This window comes from Mixophyes fleayi, chromosome 3, assembly GCF_038048845.1.
Source record: "Mixophyes fleayi isolate aMixFle1 chromosome 3, aMixFle1.hap1, whole genome shotgun sequence".
In the NCBI taxonomy this organism is placed as follows: domain Eukaryota; kingdom Metazoa; phylum Chordata; class Amphibia; order Anura; family Limnodynastidae; genus Mixophyes; species Mixophyes fleayi.
The window spans coordinates 329,624,064-329,644,271 of NC_134404.1; the positions used below are offsets into that span (position 1 = coordinate 329,624,064).

Here is a 20,208-nt window from a genome sequence, read left to right on the forward strand (position 1 = left end):
CCTAAGAGCCAGCCCCCGTCCGTCTAGGGCCAGTTAGACAATGAAAGTAATTGATACTATGGTGTTTCACCTTTGAGCAATGTTAGTAAATACCCTTTAATATCTCAATGGTAAGCTGCACTTTCAGATTATATGTTTACCTGCTAAAGATGTTTTTTTATAGCCATTCCTATGTGACTTGCAGTGAAATGCTTTTACCATATTTAAACCCCTATCACTATACATGGATTTAGCAATCTAGCCCCTCCTGCCAAATGCTAGAAGAACATTATAATGTAGCCGAATGTAGCCTAAGTGTCAACAGGAAAGAAGGTAATGAGGCTCGGGCAGAAGGCATCTATGTAAGAGATGTCAGATGAGGCAAAATTAGATTTTAATTTTTATTTTTTTTACAAAAATGGCATTAAGCCATAGACCGAATGCAAGGAACACAACTCACTATGTGCAGCCAGGAAAAGCTATGGGAAACAGGAGCCAGGAAGACTCTTTCTCAATAGGAACTGAAGCACAACTAGAGGGAAGGCGATACATAAAAAAAATATTTTGCAATATACGAACATTAAAAAGAAAATGTTTGGAGACTGATCAACCTGCAACAAAATTACCATATTTACTATATTCACACAATTTAAAGACAGTTTTTAAATTGTATATTTTGTGCCAGTTCCTAATAGTGACTTAAATAATGTAAATTAAATTTCAATTAAATTTAGTGTAAATGACTCATTGTACAGTGCTTTGTCCGTAGTAGTGTCCCTTAGACCCAGGCAATTAGCTTCAGCATACTATAGACTTCCTGAACATTGATGAATCATAGCAGTAGAATATACCATGCAAATGCCTTTTATTTATAGAGAAAAATAATAATAAAAAGCTTGAAATATAATTATAAAATAGTGAACATGAATGTAGTATGCCAGTTTACATTTATTATATAAATTTTCAAAGCCTTCACTCGGTGCTGATAAGAATAAAGTTTGAGCGCTCTCATATGGAATATATTAATCTAGCAAATTATGTGGCTGAAATAAATTATGTGTTTTTATTTTAAATCTGTCCATCTTGCTGTTGGTTCTTCCCTTAGAAGAAACAAGACATTTTCTGAAAGGTGTGTGGGGTGGTGCTTCTCTATCTTGCATCACTCTGATGCACTGTAGAAGCCAGAACACGTTTGATTGTCTTGACAGTCTTCTGGGTAGCACAGAGGTGCTATAGAGACTGCAGATTGGCGGATTATACACTGAGGCAGAGCCAATGATGTTACAATAAGCAACACTGACATGCTGTGATTTATCGTGGGAGAGTTGTGGGTGGCTAAAACTGGTTCTGCTTGAAGGAGGAGGAAATAACTTTGTTTTTTAACAGAGCCGTCATGGAAAGTCAGGATAAGACTAGATTTTGCGATCAGGCTTCATAGCTTAAAAGCTACATGTTTGGTTTAGTAGTTGCTGAATATACCAATGTGTTTCATCTGGCTCTTTAGAGTAGTGAATGTCTAATAACACTTCAGAATCAGGTACATCATCATCATCATTTATTTATATAGCACCAGCAAATTCCGTAGCGCTTTACAATTGGGAACAAACATTAATGAAACAATACTGGGTAATACATACAGACAGAGAGGTAAGAGGGCCCTGCTCACAAGCTTACAATCTATGGGACAATGGGAGTTTGAAACACAAGGGCACGTGTTACATCATACTGCACATTGGACCAACTAGATTGCAAAGGTAAAAGTATTCAGTGGGCTGTGTGATTCACACACCAATGTTGGTCAGAGGGTTGTTGTCTTGTGTTAGCTGTGTAAAGGGTGGTAATAGGGTAACCTAGAGAGATTAAGATGGTGGTTGAGGAATATCATAAGCTTGCCTGAAGAGGTGGGTTTTTCAGAGAACGCTTGAAGATTTGAAGACTAGAGGAAAGTCTTACTGTGCGAGGGAGGGAATTCCACAAAGTGGGTGCAGCCCGAAAAAGTCCTGTAACCGGGAATGGGAGGATGTGATGAGAGTGGAAGAGAGAAGCAGATGTTGTGCAGAACGGAGGTGTCGAGTTGGGAGATATTTCGAGACAAGTGAGGAGATGTATGTCGGTGCAATTTTGTTGACGGCCTTGTAGAAGAATTTTATATTGGATTCGTTGAAATCCAGGCAGCCAATGTAGAGACTGACAGAGTGGCTCAGCAGAGGAAGAACGGTTTGCAAGGAAAATCAATCTAGCCCGTGCGTGCATAATGGATTGTAGGGGTTCAAGTCTGACTTTGGGAAGACCAGTAAGGAGGGAATTGCAATAGTCGATGCGGGAAATGATGAGCGCATGAATTAAGGTTTTTGCAGTGTCTTGTGTGAGATATGTGCGTATTCTGGAAATGTTCTTTAGATGTATGTAGGTACATATACTGTATATGACATGTTAAAACCTTTTTAGGAAGATTTGTCTAGTGTGTGAGCACCTTTTTTGTTATCATCTCTCATCTCCTGTTCGTCCATGTGTAGAACATCTTGAATTAGAGCAATCTGTAGTTAGTTAGACCATTGGAACATTGACATAGTTACAGACATTTCAGGAGTGTATAGATCTTGTGACCTGTCCTACATTACTGGAAGACAGAGCGGTCTATTAACTAAACTGCGATGAGCCAAAAATCTGGAGAAAACAGGGGAATGGCCATCGCAGCTCTTCTTTTAATATATAAAGGGGTTAAAGCAGGAGGAATCAGATCAATTCCATCGCCGCCAGAGAAGCCTCACTGTGTCCAGCGCCTGGGTTCCATCGCAAAAGCAAAGGTCACCACTCGAGTCAGATCCTCCATATGCTGGCTGTGTTAGACCGGTGATGGAGGTTTTCATTAGTTTAATAGTTTTATATCATGGAAGGAGCAGGGTCCCCAGCAGCACAATTATGATATGAGGCTCTTGTCACATTAATGCAGGCAGATTGTGGTATCAAATGCATCTCTTTATGAAATGATTAATCCAACTAGTTTATATGTGAAACTCATAAGCTGGCACTAGCCCAAATATAACTTATTGCATGTGATGTGGAATATATTAGTATACAACAAATTTAAATTTGAATTTTACTTTTAAAATGACAGTTACTGCTGTATATGTGATTATTATTAGTATAGTGCATTGCTACGATTTAAGTTTTTTCTTTTTTTAAACCTTTTTAAATATTGATCACATCGTAGTTTGATTGTCACATTGACTCTGCAAGTTGCTTGCTGCATTTCAAAGAATTTCCCTCCCAGGCTGAATATCTAAAAGAGGGATATTTCTGACAAGGAAAGTTTTTTTTGAAAAGCTTGTAAACAATCTCACCTAATGATGTCCATTTCCGCAGTTCACAAAGCCTGACAAAGAAACAGACCGATGCGCAGCAGACACATCCCCGAGTCTAAATATAGTCGCTACATCGATCCAGCTTATAAAAAATTCATGAATGAAACTCAGGCGCCCGTGCAGGCTTTCTGTAAATCCAGACTCTTTATTTCACCCAGACCAGTTCCAAGGCATAAGGCTGGTGTCACATCTGTGTCTCGGAAGTGGGTTTTGTGCGTGTCAGTAAAGAAGTAGCAGATTAATACTGCTACTTTATATCACCAATGTCTATGGGATCTACTCTTTTTAGGAACACTTGCATGCATCCAAAGTTTCTAACGCTCACAAACGCTCCTTGGATATGTACTTCCATGATGACTGATGGGCCATAGATTGCTTAAGCCAGAGGTGGGCAACAAACGACCAGCGGCCCATCGAGCCTTCATCTAAGGCTCCCAAGATAAATGCTCCCGATCTTATCATAACATAGGTCAACGACTTCCATGTCACGTGACCTCCTCTGCGCAGTGCAGGGAGGTCAGGTGACCTCCTCAGCGCTGTGCAGGGAGGTCAGGTGACCTCCTCTGTGCAGTGCAGGGAGGTCACATGGCATAGCAGGATAGGGGAGTGCAGTGTGCTCTCCCTCCTTCTTCTGTCCTCCCTCTATGAAGGCTGGAGGGCTGCGCATGCACATGCGGACCTCCACCTCTTTCATGTTGCCCTTCACTGGCCTAAGCCTTAAGCAGACATTCTCTTAGAGAAACATCTGCCTATTTATCATTGCCAGACCCATTGGTGCTATAAGTGTGTGTTTTTTTCATTGCCGCAAAACTCACTTATCACTGGTATTTATGAAGAAAAAGTATTGCCGAGGCAGCTAAGTGATAGATGACTCCCCTGGGCAATACTGGCCCAGGGCGACTATAAATAATGTACCGATTTGCCAAGCTAGACGCCGTGCATGTGTGAGCCAGCTTGTAGAGTTGCCTTTCAGTTTCACTAACTTGGACAAAACAAAAAAAGAAAGATCGAAAACTGATTATATTTAATAATAACATAATATAATAATAATAACACAGTTTTTAGGTTTTTGTTTTAATTTTGTCCTCCTGAGAGTAACAGAACAGGTATAACAACGGTATTTGTTAATTAGAGCTCATCCCCTGTTTCTATATACAGTAGGGTGTATATTGATTCTTATAATTCACGAAATTTCCTATTGAACACTGTATCAGTGATATCGAAGTTACTGATTATACTGATTATAAGTGATTATATCAGCACTCACCATTATATAAGAAATGATGTACCCCATACTGTAAATTTTAAGGATATTACCAAAGGTTTTCATGACTATATCAAATGATATCTATAATAATTTAAGGTAGGAGTTACATCGGGGGTGATTTATCAAAAAGTGAATCCCCGATTACTGTCGAAATTGAGAACGGGGAAAAATCTGAACCTACAGTTCCACTGGTCCAATGAACAAGCTGACCCACACATGTATATATGTACAGGGACTGGACCGGGCAAGTTAAACCTCAGCACTCTGGGTCAGTGTGAGTGTGGATGGATAGATAATCATATGGATACTGCTGCAATTGTACATAACTGTGTGGACACTGCTGTACTGGTATATAAGCATACCATGTATGGTATATAAACATACTCTGCTGGTTGGTACATGATGATTTGGGCATCTCTAATATAAACATTTGTCAATAAAATTACATGTAATTGAACCCAGAAAAAAAGAAAAAAAATTGCAAGAAAAACTCCTGCCTTATATATACACTAGTTGTTCTGCTTCATTGTGAATTCCCTGTATCTCTAAAAATATATATTTTTTTGTTTCTTCAGACAAGGAGTCATTTACAAAAGTCATCTCACCTGCTTTGTATGGGTAAACACCTGGGGCTAGATTTACTAAACTGCGGGTTTGGAAAAGTGGAGATGTTGCCTATTGCAACCAATCAGATTCTAGCTTTCATTTATTCAGTGCATTCTACAAAATGACAGCTAGAATCTGATTGGTTGCTATAGGCAACATCTCCACTTTTTCAAACCCACAGTTTAGTAAATTTACCCCCAGGAATTCTGGGCTAAGATAGTTGCATCTAGGGAGGCAGGTGGGTTAACTATTTGAAGGGAGGAGGAAGGTGGACCTGGCATGTTTCCCAGTTTCCCTCTGAAAAGTAAAATCAAATTTAATTTTATGAGGGGGGGGGGGGGGCTTAAGACTGGCTAATTAGGGATATTTTCCCTGTTTCATAGCTAGCCAAATAAATCGACTTTTATGCGTACTATTGGGACCAGAGACATTTTCCAAACGTGCTGTCTCAGTATGCTATATTGGTTGGATCTGCTATTGATGGTGAGGAACGGTCTACAGCTCAAGTTCGGTTTATACGACCTTCATTCTGTAGAGGTGATTTCTAATCGTTCCTTAATAAATGAGAATTGCTGGCTCTTTTGTCTGCTTTTCTGTTTCTGTATAGTGCTTTCTTACATTTACACTAAGTGGGAGAAAAGCGTGCTTGCATACATTGCAGAGTCACACTCACTTCCCCAGACGTTGACAATGTGACAGTCTGTTGGTCATGACTGTTGCGCACCTGAAATTTACTGTACAGCTCACAAGTTGATACATTAGAAATAACTGTAACCATTTCAGTTACAAATGTTTGCAATGTTCTGGTATACATACACATCCGGCATTCCATTATAGACTGTAATTTATCGGCAGAATGTGTACTATGATGGGTTGTGTCACCTAGGGGACATCTTTTGTTATGTTTCCACTACTGGATCAGCAATTCCAGGTAAATACTGCTATATTGCTCACCTGGAAGAATCTATATCAGCAACCGGCAACACTGAAAAAATGGAGAGGAGTTTGCTGCTCACTGACGGGGCTGGAGACATGGAAGAGCAGGATACTGAAGTGGTTCTGAAGTGATTGGAAGTTGGACTTTTGATGCAATATTTTCACAGTACATCTGTACACACTGGAATTCAATTATTACAAATTGAAAGAGAAGCATAGAAACAATGTGATCATCCTCAAGGATGAATTTAATTGTCCAGATATAAACTGGGTAAATGATACTAGTGGTTCTGGCAAAGGAAGATTATTTTTTTAAATATATGATAAATACCAAATAATGTGTTCTGGGCGCCCTAGTCCCCCTCCCACAAGAATCCTCTATTCTTAAGAGTGTGGTGCTGGACTGTGACATCATAGACAGCAGCGCCACACTTGCAGCCCATAACAAATATGGAGGAGCAGCTGCTGGCAGCACCACATGCTGGTGGGAGGAGCACAGTATGATGGCACTCATTCAATGTATTAGGTGCTTTCTACACAATGGCGCCCTAGGCAAGAATCTAGATTCCCCTAGTGGTAGCTTCAGCTCTGCATGTAGGGAACTGTTACCAACCAACCAATGAGGTTAAATAAGAAATTATTGGAGGTGATGAAAGAATGAAAAGCGAAAAAAAATTAATTGTAAAATCTAGAAGGGACTGAAAACCCACTATGAAAATACAAGTCTTGTATTACAATGAATATAGCAAAATATGTAAAGAGGAAGTCAGGTTAGCAAAGATTGAAGATGAGAAATGGATACGTCTAAGCTCAAAATGTTTTTTATGTACCTTAACAGCAAGAAAAATAAAACATATAAAAGTAAAATATATTGAGACACTAAATAATCAACTAGGAAATAATTGTGGACAATAAAAAACTGATCATGTTAATAGGTTTCTTTCTTCTGTAATACAAAATGCCATTAACTAAGGGGAGTGGCAAAAGCCTATGCACCACATTGCCATGTTACTTCTCTAACACAGAAGTAGATGTGGTTACATATTAACAAAGTTAAGACTGATAAAACACCTGGTCCATATGGCATCCACCCATGTGTACTATGGGAACTAAGTAGACCAATATTCCTGTATGCATGAAAGTCTGCCATGATTGTTGGCATTTTATGACTGGATGTATGGGCACTGAATCTTTCATAACCATGTGAGTGCCAAAAGAATGCTGATGGGGTTCCAATCTTTCAAAAGGGAACAAAATTGGAACCAGGAAATTATAGATCTGTAAGTCTGACTTCTGTGACTTATGTGAGCAAATTATTTGAAGGGAATTTGAATTTTGAAATATATTATAGAAAATAATTTGATAACATTCAGGGCCTCATGTAGAGTTTAATGCAATTTCCGTCTAAAATGCAGATGGAAATTGCATTCCCAAAAAATAAATACATGATACAACAACATAGTATTACAATTGTATAAGTCACTAGTTAGACCACATCCTGAATGTGGTGTACAGAGATTAGACTAGACTAGACGCAGATGCATTGCTGTTTGTTTGTTTGTTTGCTACTTGACGCTTGCATATCTGCGAGTCTCTAGATTGTTTGCATTCCACAAATTTACGTATGCGCCTCTGCTGGTCAAACCATTGCTCTGAATCAGTATGGATGCAAATCAGGGCAACTACACCTCATAATTGCAGCAATTTTACAAGACTTCTATATCCAAACAACCGCGCCAACACTGAAACAGAGAGACGACATGTTGTGCCAAGTAACACAGGTGGCAAGCTAAGAAGAAAAATAGTAATAGCATTATGCCGAATGGGGAATAGAGACAGAGGACGGGAAATATTTTATTTATAGTAGCTGAGGCATCTACAACTTCTCTCAGAGTTGAAACGTGCTCCAGATATTGAGGTTGTGGTGCTGATAATTATTTTGCTGCCTGAGGGAAGCTACATCCTTAAAAGTACAGAAGCTAAGCTGGCCTTTCGTTGTAAATACAAATTTAGGGCTTAAACTTATTATAATGTTAATTAAATAAATATAATTAGGTAATCATTTATTTAAGTTATCATATATTTTTAAAAGTAGTAAACTAGTATTTATAAAAGGAAAATAACTACATTGTTACACAGATAATTCATCCACAATATACTATCAAACTATAAGTATTATTTCTATATGTCAAAGTAAAGAGACCGATGGTGGTTTTTGAAGTAATAATGTTCAATGATAAAAGTATATACAGTATATTGAATGCTGTAATGTAATACAAAATTATACCCAAATCATACATATTAGAGGACAGTCGGCCAACCAGAGGACAGCCAGCGAGAGGACAGCCGGTCAACCAGAGGACAGCCAGCGAGAGGACAGCCAGTCAACCAGAGAACAGCCAGCCAAAGGACAGCAGGCCAACCAGAGGACAGCAGGCCATAGGACAGCTGGCCAACCAGAGAGCAGCAGGCCAGTGGACAGCTGGCCAACCAGAGGACAGCCAATCAAAGGACAGCAGGCCAGAGGATAGCCGGCCAACCAGAGAACAGCCAGCCAGAGGACAGTCGGCCAGCCAGAGGACAGCCAGCCAACCAGAGAAAGCCAGCCAGAGGACAGCCGGCCGACTAGAGGACAGCCAGCCAGAGGACAGCAGGCTAGAGGACAGTCGGCCAACCAGACGACAGCCAGCCAGAAGCCAGTTGGCCGACCAGAGGACAGCCAGCCAGAGGACAGCAGGCCTGAGAACAGCCGGCCAACCAGAGAACAGCCAGCCAGAGGACAGCCAGCCAGAGGACAGCAGGCCAGAGGACAGCCGGCCAACCAGAGGACAGCCAGCCAGAGGAGAGCAGGCCAGAGGACAGCTGGTCAACCAGAGAACAGCGAGTCAGCGGACAGCAGGCCAGAGACTGAACACCCATCAATCTCCAATCCAAGTAAGTGGAATGAGTAGCCCCTGATCATGGCAGACTGCAGGGCAAATGGGCAGTTGTATGTTAAAAGATGAAACGAAAGGAAGTGTGTTTAATACAGTGGTGGGATCCGGGGGGGGGGGGGGGGTTTGGCTATCGGGGCAATCGCCCCCCTAGCAGCAGAAAGCCTACATTTAAGATGGGTCCTAGTCGCTGATCAAAAAGAGGAGGGTTTGGGGTCAATTGCGGACGGGGGAAGGGCCAAATGTGGGCCAGCCAATCAGGGTAAAGGAGGGGTGTGATTATGCAAAATCATCCCACCTAAAAATAAAGTCTAGGTCTGCCCTTGGTATAATAGGGACACTCTATGGATGTTTCACCGCATATTATAATGTATAATCTTTGTTATAGTCCCATTAAAATACAATTGTATTATTCCTTGATATATAAACATATATGATATATGAACTATTAAAAACAAGTACATTAAATTAGTGACTACAATGTGATAATGCTTCCTAAATTAAATTCGATATTACAATAATTGTTCATTATTATACCACTCCCAAAACATTTTTCAAATTATATTGTGTGTTTTGAATGTTTAATATTGTCTGTATTCCCGAATCCCTGTTTATCAAGGGCTTAGAAATCCATCTATATTTTCAGACACTTTTCAGAGATATTCGTCAATCTCCTCGTTCGCGCCGGTGCATCTGTCTTTTCAGACAATTGTTAGTGTTAAATATTCTGTCTATTTAATCAATTGTTGCTGTTACTGTTGTGATTTTATAGCTGTATAGTATAAAATAAAGCAAAGAACAAACCTGACCGACTTATATCCTAAAACAATTTGTGTCACACATAAGGGGAATACAATTAGAATGTACTAGATAAATGATAGCTAGAATCTGATTGGTTGCTATGGGCAACACCTCCATTGTTCCTGTTTAGAAGTTTTCTTAAATCTACCCTGAAGTGTCAACTGAAATGGCACCACCCCTTTTATTACTAAACTACCATAAATATTTCTATATGACACATTACAATATTAATACTAAGTACTAAAACATTATAATTTTTAAGAATGATTATCAACCATCATGGTAAATACCATTAATTCAGATTTATTCATAATGAAAGTAGCATTTTTATGTTAGTTCCTTTCACTTTTGTTGCTCCTCAAAATTTACAGCTGCCTCAAATTGCCCCATAACCACTACCCAGTAAATCCAATCCATTTAACTGCACCTGTTCAGCTGCAAAGTATCTGTGGAAAATCCATTCACACATTGGCAGCTATAGCAGAGCCTTCAGGATTTTTGCTTTATAACTAGATTTATTTTTATCTTCTTCCGAATAACATAGGCCCATATGTTTTACTGCTCATATGAAAAACATAAACCAAGATTTCCTGTAATAAAAATATATCAAAATATTGTTCTTTCCGCTCATATTGAACGTTTTCATGTTTGGATATTTTGAGTACGAAAGAAAAATCTCAGTTTTCCCAGAAAACGCAGCCAATTATTTACTAAATGTGTAAATAAAAGTGAATTAGTGATAATATATGTGCCAATCAAATGACTGATGCTCCCACATAATTGCAGCCTTCCTGCCTGGTCATGAAAGACATGTCACATCTGTCCTTGCTGCTTGCCACAAGGCAGAATATGAAATAAGATCACTTTTGGAGATATTCGCGGTTAAAGGTTTAGCATTGTCCACAAAAATGCTGCATCAGGAAAACGAAGGCAGCAACAACACACACAAAAAAAAATATATTAAATCAAATTATTTTCCTACATGCTTGCACCTTGCCCCCTTATTTCCTCTTGTAATATCAGGTGTGGATATCCCCATCGCATGGAATGCTTACCAAGCAGTAAGTAAAAGAGCTGTGTATTATCAACACAGTGCTGTGTTCTGTAGCTCAGTATTTTATTTGTATACTTTGTTTAAGCAATAGTTTTGAGGAAGAGTTAGTGTTACCAGCTGTCGTTAGTCACGCTCAGGTTTCCGGATGTCATGCAAAGGTTAGACGTCGCTGTTTGGGGTTTAGTGAACCGGATGTAGGAAATGATGCAGTGTGGACAGACAAGCGCACAGTCTGCAATTCGGACCAGTGTCACTGCTTTGTTGCCCCCTGAACACTAGTGCTAGCTGGTTTGTGACACAGCAATGATCATTTAATAACTGCAGACTAAGCAGAGGCATCCAGGAGGGGGAGAGGGTCCATTACAAAGTACCGGGTTCCAGGGGCAAACGCAGGATTTGTAGAGGGGGGTTTCCACACCAGTGGGCGTGACCAGCATGCATAGGGGCATGGCTATAATATTAGACAGTGCTTGGCTGCTCTCCAACTCTTCCTATCACTATAAGAAACGTGGGCAATGCTATGTGCACCACTGTTAGGTGCACGTAGCTCTCCCCCCCCTTCCTCGGTTTGCCTATGGGTACCGGCCCTGCCTATGCAGTGTGTGTTACTAACATTTTTTAGAACTGTGGACGGTGTAAGGTTTTATTTGTAGGGAGGGGGTAGGGGTGGCCTAGCACTTTCCACAGGCAAGGCCCCCAAAGATGTGTATGGTTCTGTCCTTCGGCGGCACACAAACTCTGTCTTAAGCATCTATGGAAAGGGCCTTAGGAGTTTGTTGTGCAGAGCCTGAAATTCCTCTTGACAGCCATGAGGATTTGCAGATGTGCAGAACATTTACCTATTTGCACCAGTTGTACACTCTATGCATGGCTGTGGAATTGTGGGGCCCGATGGAAATAGTTGTGGTGGAAAAGACAAAACTTCCTGTTTTTACCAATTTTATCTTAACCCTTTAATTAGAAATTTTTCTTTGTCCTGATTAAGCACTGCTTGATAGACCCTCATCTTACACTCATCACTTTATTAAGGGATGACAGTAGGGTGACTTTGAGACTGACTTATTTTTTTTACGTGTAAGATTAGTACATTTAATTTGCCTTATTGTGTGTTCCTAAAGGTATGTTCCTCTATAAAATGCACCATGACGCAGAAGTCTTTCGAGCACTGAAAACGGTTTGCAAGTACCCACTAAATGTGCAGCCTCATCCATCCCTCACAGTTTATTGGGCAGCACGGTGGCTAAGTGGTTAGCACTTCTGCCTTACAGCACTGAGGTCATGAGTTCAATTCCCGAGCATGGCTTTATCTGTGTGGAGTTTGTATGTTCTCCCCGTGTTTGTGTGGGTTTCCTCCAGGTGCTCCGGTTTCCTCCCACACTCCCAAAAAAACATACTGGTAGGTTAATTGACTGCTAACAAATTGACCCTAGTCTCTGTGTGTGTGTGTGTATGTTAGGGAATTTAGACTGTAAGCCCCAATGGGGCAGGGACTGATGTGAGTGAGTTCTCTGTGCTGCTCTGAGGAATTAGTGGCGCTATATAAATAAATGGTAATAATAATAATAATAATAATTCGGGGCGCTAAGTGAAATCATGCTTTTGCATTTGGGTGCAGAATCAGGTGCATTACAACTGCTAGCGGCCTCTGGTGAGAAGAAGGTGCCCTATCCATGAGCTTACCCATGCTGTACCCAAACGTACAGCTGCAAATCTGCCGAAATGCTAGATGACATCTCAAAAGAACAAGGAATGGCAAGAAATGTGAGCTGCATTATACATTTTATCTGTATTCTTAAATTTCCCGTAATGTGTCTATTACAGGGTGTAGAAAACTAAGCACCTTCAAAATGAATCACCTTATAAAGTTCATGCTTCCATCCAAATAAACCACATATAAACCATTTCAGCATAACGTGGACTTACTTACATTTAACGCTGCTTGATAGACTCTTTGGTGCAGATGTGTCAACTGCAGCTGAAGGAACAAAAGACATAATCACATCAGCCTTATTTTGTTTTTATATCGTAGCTACGTTCATAATAAAGGGCTGTATTTACATTAAATTTAAATGTGTTACATACACATTTACTGCACATTGCGAAAGTTCCTGCAAAAATCACATTTACATTAATCTGATGTTTTGGCAAATAACCTTTAAAGTAAACTAAAAACCATCCGACAATTCAGTTTTGAAATTATAGATGAAACTGTTCAGTTAATTATATGATGAATTTTATTTGTATTTTTCTTATAAAATATAACCATATGTTTTATGGTTTGCTATATGTTAAAATATAGATTTTGCATTGTATTGTATTACACCACACCATAACGAAGCAACAATTGGGAACTTGTAAAATGACAGATTTAGTGTAAGGTCATTTACTTTCCTAGTTGCTGTCTATCTCATTTAGTGATACATGTTAGACCCACTGGTATAAATGTTGCACAGGATTCTGTACTGTTAATATTGTATTGCTCATCTCCTCTGAAAGCCTAGGATTTAATAAACTCTAGTGGGAGAGGATTAAGAACAATTTACTTTGATATTACAGATTCTCTTTTATTCTCAAGAGTCCCTCTTTTCCAAATAAAAGGAGTGTATTATTTCTGTTTCCTCTTTTATTGTTATTATTTATTTATTTTTAAGGCGCCACAGATTCCGTAGCGCCAGATACAGAAGCAAGTAAAAAAAATAGATGATGTAATACACATAAGTAGCACAGATGACTGTGAGTAATGCTACGGGGTCTCACACGGAGTGCAGCAAAAGACGTGATAGGACCTACGAGGGTGTCAGACAGTAGACAGGCGTGGGACAATAGGTAGAGAGGACCCTACCCGCGAGAGGTCATTGTATGTGGGTCAAAAGCTTAGTTGTCACAAATTAACTGCATACATCATCAGCTATTTATATAGCGCCACTAATTCCGCAGCGCTATACAGAAAACTCACTCACATCAGTCCCTGCCCCATAGGAGGTTACAGATTAAATCCCCTAACATACACACACACACACACACACACAGACACCAAGGTCAATTTAATAGCAGCCAATTAACCTACTGTTATGTTTTTAGAGTGTAGTAGGAAACCGGAGCACCCGGAGGAAACCCACGCAAACACGGAGAGAACATACAACCGCCGCACAGATGAGCCCATGGCCGGGAATTGAACTCATGACACCCCAGTGCTGTAAGGCAGAAGTGCCAACCGCTGAGTCCCCGTGCTGCCCGTGCTGCACAACAAACGAATGCCACTCTGCTTTTTGAGAAGGATTAGTAAGAAGGAAGCCCGGAATGGGCACCACAAGTTGTGACCGCAGCTACAAAGTTCAGGAAGAGAGTGTGCAGCAGTCTGTCACGTGCCCGTAGTCTGACTTCATTGGTGTCAACTATGGAACACTTGGTTGGCAGCAGTGTGTAAGTAAGCGGATCATGACTTGTTCTTCCCACCAGTACTGAGAGTTCTATTAACCAATTACTGGTTCCGGTGTTCAATATTTAACCTACTCTGTACAGCTATTGGTTCACAGAGCAGCAACAGAGCAGCAAAAGCCAGTGGGAGAAGGGTATCCTTATTGGGATCGGGGGCTATTAGTCACTTGGCTTTTTCATATTTGGCACCAGACATGACTGGGTATATTCATTTTGCCATCCCAGGATTTTATTGTTGGCACTAGATATAGCAATTTTTTTCCTAGTGGGCACCAGTTTGCCCTTCTGCTTCACGGGAGGTTTCTGTCCTCCCTGAGCTCGCATGGCATATTATTCTTGGCAACAAATATGTCTATATGTTTTCCAGTTGGCACCAGATATGGTTTAGTATATTGCTATTAAGCTTTTGGTAAAACATATCTGATCTTGGCACCAGCTATTTGATATGGCATACTCTTTTCTAATTAGCGCCAGATACACAAATTAGAAGCAAAGCTGGTGGCTAATGTAGACTAGTTTATACTTTGCATCCTCTGCTTTTTTGCACTGTTTGTTTTTATATGTTGTTGGAATTGGCTCAGATTTTATAATGGATGTCCCATATAAGCTACTTACATGTCATATAAAACTATGAATAGGTGTTTATGATTTAATTCACAGTATTAACTTGATGTGACTCACGAGAACTCTGATTCCAACCAAGGAAATTTATCTCCTTGATTGTCTCTAAATTCATGTGCTCTACCCATGATGACTTTAGGTACAGACAATTCCGGATGTGTGTTCTTAAGTACAGATGAATGCTCAATACCAATTTATGGCACAGGTCATAAAACCTGTAGTAATTTCTCTTTCAGGTTAAATTAATGTTATCAATACTATCCACCACATATTAGTGGTCTTTCTCTGATATCTCAGGACATCTCAACTGGACAACAGGATTCTGATAAGCTAGGATACGTTTGAATGAAAGGAAATAAGGACACAGGAAAATTTGTCTGGAGGTAATATCATCTTTGTAGGTCATTCTGGTAAGAAGTCAGGCCAGAGTACAGAATCCCTTGCTTGAAAATTGTTGCCAATAGACAATCGTAAAATTCACCTCTGATTAAAGTTGTGAGAGATTAGTTTAAATAAAGGGAGAACCGAAGGCTTCCTGAGTAAGAGTGTCAGCTCTCCAAACCAAACCTTGGTTGTGGCATAATTTGTAAGGCAAAAGTTAATGTGTGGAATAGACAGGGAGAGTTTTAATCATTATAAAAATATCAGGGGGCATATGTATCAAGCTGCGAGTGTCCTGATTCCTATCTTTTGCAGTTAGATCTAGGACCGCTTTCTTAAGAACAAGACTACAAGGGGAATGTGGAAAAGTTACCACATTTTATGCCTCTAGTTCCCTGTTAAAGGAGCACAGCCCTGTTGATACCTCATGTCCTTTAACCCCCAATTACAACAACCTGGGGGTGGGTCGGGGGCAATAGGGGTGCTTATAGAGTAGTCTTGGGGTGAGCTGGGGACATTGAGGGTATAAAGGTCATCTGAGCTGTGTTCTCCGACCCAGTGATGTCAGCAGATTGTCAGAACAGCTGATCAGCGCTTCGCTGGTTGTTTTGGAGGGGTGAGTGTGGTGTGTGGCCTTCCAGCAAATATTAATAACGTCACATTTAATCCAAATTTTAAGCAAAGCAGAGATCCTGAGTGTAACATCATTTAGTGATCATTAGCTATGGAGTTGTGTTCATTTAAAAGAGTTACTAGACATATTTCTGTGATTGCATGAGAATGGTGCAGCTGTGACAGTGCAAAAGATGATACAATATTATAATGTTTAAACCTAATAGATTTATAATGGGATTAGGATAAAACCCTAATTTGCATAAAATATTCCACAATAGAAGAGAATACTGATTACGGAAAGACATAACCTCGCTGCATGCCGGCCAAATCCCATTACTAAAATGAATAGCTTGGTAAAGAATCACGAGGACAGCGCAGAGCAGGAGACTAAGTAGGAAAATATAACAATGATTCTAAACAGATAATGAACAGAAGCAAGGATTGAGTTTTATGTCGCAATAAATATCTATTGTTATCACCAGCCTGACAGAAGTATAACGTGTCATGGAAAATGCAGAATCAGCAGCACAAAATGTGCAAGAGAAAACTTCCAGTGAATTCTGTTTGAATCAATCATTTCTGCTAAATGCATTAAAGGGGTTCCTTATCTAAAATAAAGAATAGACCGTTTACTGTCTATGGGCAGTATATAGTAAGATAGTAACTCTGACTCCTACTGCCTCCAGCAGTTTATTGAAAGAACTGGGGGTAAATGTATATAGCTGTGAATTTTTCGGCGGGTTTGAAAAGTGGAGATGTTGCCTATAGCAACCAATCAGATTCTAGCTGTCATTTTGTAGAATGTACTAAATAAATGATAGCTAGGATCTTATTGGTTTTTCAAACCTGCTGGAAAACTCTCAGCTTGATACATTTACCCTCTGGCAATCTCCTCACACTGAGAGGTGAACGGGTCAAACGCTTACATTGATCCCCTGACGGCTACAGGGCTATTGGAGCAGTGAGGCTCCGTATGTAAGAATTGTTTCTAACATACAACACAGCTCTGTGCCAATTTCAGAGGGGGTGAAACATTTTGGCACATAGAAGAGGGGAGGGAAGGGATAGTCTCATTACCATGCATGAGTACTGTATCTCTGCCTTGTGCCACAGAGATGGCAGAGCGGAACATTGGGGTCTACGTTAGTGGCGGAACTTCCACTATACGGCCCCACAGGTGAGGGGGGCCAGAATGCAGAGTCACTCTCCCAAGGCTCATGCTCTCACCTTAGGCTAATACACTCGTACCGCCCCGTGCCTTGCACACCAGGCTAATACAAACTTGGTAAAAACGAACCCATTCTTAATTTAAAATCTGTCTTCCTTCACACCCCTCCACCAATGTTTATATTCCGATGTTTCCACTTGACTTTTTAAAAGGGTCGATCTTTGTCACTCATTTCATTTTCATTAAAAACAGAACTGTGTAGTCTATCCTTTAACATGGAAATAAAGATCAAGATTACAAGGGTACAACATTTTTTTCTTTCAGCTTTTCTTTTTACTTTGGAGAACAACTATACTCTTGTATTTTAGAATTCATTTCAATTTTTTACTTTTCCCTGTCACAATTTTGCTCCCCTAAAGCTTGGTGCCCTAGGCTTCAGGCTAGTTAGCCTATTAGATAATCAGGCCCTGGTCATATATATTAGTTATAATAATAAGAGCATTTCAGTTTTGGGTAGTTTTATAGATAAAAAGTCAGCAGGGCCTATATAGCAGCAGCGACATGCATTCCTTATTTTAATTTTAGCTTCTATCACACCTTTGTGATTGATAGCTTTTAGCACTTTATGTGTTTATTCTTTTATCTTTCAGGAATAAGGCAACATGTGGTATCATCTAAAGCAGTGTACATAGTGACATATGGACTATGGTTGCTAACAGTCATTAAAATTAGTGACAGTCAGTAAAACAAATAGTACAATTGTTGCCTGTCAATAACAAACAATAAAGATCAGTAACAAATATTACATCCTCTGACAGTGCTAAATTCAACACATTAATTATATTGTGACTGAATAATGTTATAAGTGTACTTGGTACTATTTTCACTTTTTAATAGATTTTAGAATTGCACAATGTGTCAGTATAAAATGTTTATCAGTAAATTTTTATAAATTGGCAGTAAAGAAGATATTTAAGGGTTGGCAACCCTACATAGGACATCACAGTCTGCGGTATGGTAAAGCAGTACAGACCACTCACTCCAGGGCACTCTTATCTGACTTTCGAGAAAACCACGGACAGACAGAGAAAACACAGATTTACTGCCAAACCAGTGGAACAAGGCCATTCTACAGTGCTTTAAAATATATTAATACAGTTACACTGGAACAGAAGGTGAGAGGCCCATCTCACTAGAGATTACAATATAATATGAATTTCAAAACAAAAAAAACAAGACAAGAGAGTTAAAGGAGACATGAATGTTCATGTCATCCTCCCCCAATGGGGACCCTCAGCCTTCATCCTCTATTCACTATTTCTTTCTGCCAGTTAAAACAAAGAATAAGCCTTTCAGCACACAATGTATCTGGAGTATTACATACCGGTAAAATCAAATCCTGATAACCCGGACACTGCTGAACATGAAAAGAGGAAGAGCTTAAATATATTATTAGATGGATGAGAAAGGATGGGCTATTTTGTATTCACATAGATTCTAATTCATTATTATTTTATCATAACTCCCCATGTGATGGTTTCCTATTGATGATGTATTTGCTCTTTAAAACATATGCACTTTGCATTAGAATATACTTAAACTTTTGAAACACACAGAAATCAGCCACATGTATTGTGATAATATACAATAATCGTGGTGACACAATGTGAATGATTAAACATCCTCTGTAAGCCCTGCGTGTATGTTGGAGCTATATAAATAAAAGATAATCATGTACAGTCTAAAAATAGCAATACTAGTAGAACAGTCTGGAAACCTCATTATTATTGAATATCTTACTCTACAAAAAGATGTTACAAAGTAATAGGGCTCGGAATCAGTTTTGTGTATGATATATTGCAATCTTTAAATACCTTTTGCAGAATGAAGTTTCCTGTAGTGTGTCGCCATGTGATCTTGAATGAGGAACTGCGTTGACAAGGAGCAGGATGAACCAGGAACTATAGCTTTAGGAGGACAACAACAATATAAGAAAATATTAATTCTAGGATTGTAACCATAATATTTCTGATTACACTGAAATACAAATATTGGACTTATATATTGTAATCTAGGAAAAAAAAATCATAGTTCAAGGGATCCTCTTAATGTTAGTAGTGTGTAATTTTTTATCCTAGTTTAAAACTGCCCCAAACTGGTGCTTAGTGCAGCGGAGGACAACAGGACGGGACAGACAAATCCTATGTCACATGACCTCTTCTGCATGGAGGTCACGCGGAATACCCGGAGGAGGCGGGAATGCACTCTTCTCTCTATCCTTCCCCTATGTGGCCCTTTGAAAGCTGGAGAGCCACACAGGTGACCCGCCCCCTCTTTCAAGTTGCCTATCACTGGTTTAGCACTTCCATCACTACAGGGCTGATTAGGAGCAAATTTAGTTAGAGGGTGTACTGACAAATTAGAGCTGGCCATGTGTGCAGGATAATTTGCACCTGACCTAAATCAGCCCCTAAATCATCTGGACACAGTTAAACCTGGAATGAAATTGTATTAATTTATTTTCTTTTCTGGATTGTAATGTAACAGTTGAACTGTAATGCAGCTGGTCAGAGAGGAATTTTCAGTAAAAGGATTATCCAAGTTCAGATAACTTCAGAATTCATTGGTTAGTACATACTCACCTACAGCTTTTACCAAGTGCATTGTTGTCTATATTCCCTCCAAAAAAATAGTCCATAAATATATCTAAAAATATACTCAGTAATTTTCTTTGATACTAATTAAATGTAATATACATAGATACTTTTGCTGTAAACACTTGTGAAATCATTTTTTATGGTGTTTTTTACATTTTAGAATTTGTTTTCTATTATGTAAAAATTGCTATTATTATTACGACATGTCTTCAGTACATTCTGCTGCACGTGTTCTTATGTGATTGTTGTTGTCATTTCTGCTTTATAAGTCAAAAGCTGTCATGGGTTAGTCTTAGAGATGCACCAAATACAGGATGTAGTTCAGGATTGAACTTTTGCCCACAATGTCCACAACATACAGCCCAGAATGTCAATTGTATATATAAA

At 39.5% G+C, this 20,208-nt stretch overlaps 1 protein-coding gene across 2 annotated transcripts in view; it reads right to left on the reverse strand.

Annotated features, from left to right (window-relative positions):
* The window catches only part of LOC142143040 (spermatogenesis-associated protein 7-like), a 103,991-nt gene extending 84,864 nt beyond the window's left edge, over positions 1-19,127 (reverse strand). For both annotated transcript variants that reach the window (XM_075200759.1, XM_075200758.1), the window contains exons 1-2: positions 19,039-19,127; positions 12,869-12,916 (exon numbers count right to left, since the gene is read on the reverse strand). In XM_075200759.1, coding sequence (XP_075056860.1) covers positions 12,869-12,916; positions 19,039-19,075 — 85 coding nt within the window. In that variant the 5' untranslated portion in view covers positions 19,076-19,127. The remainder of the gene's footprint in view (positions 1-12,868; positions 12,917-19,038) is intronic.
* Positions 19,128-20,208: the final 1,081 nt, after the last annotated feature.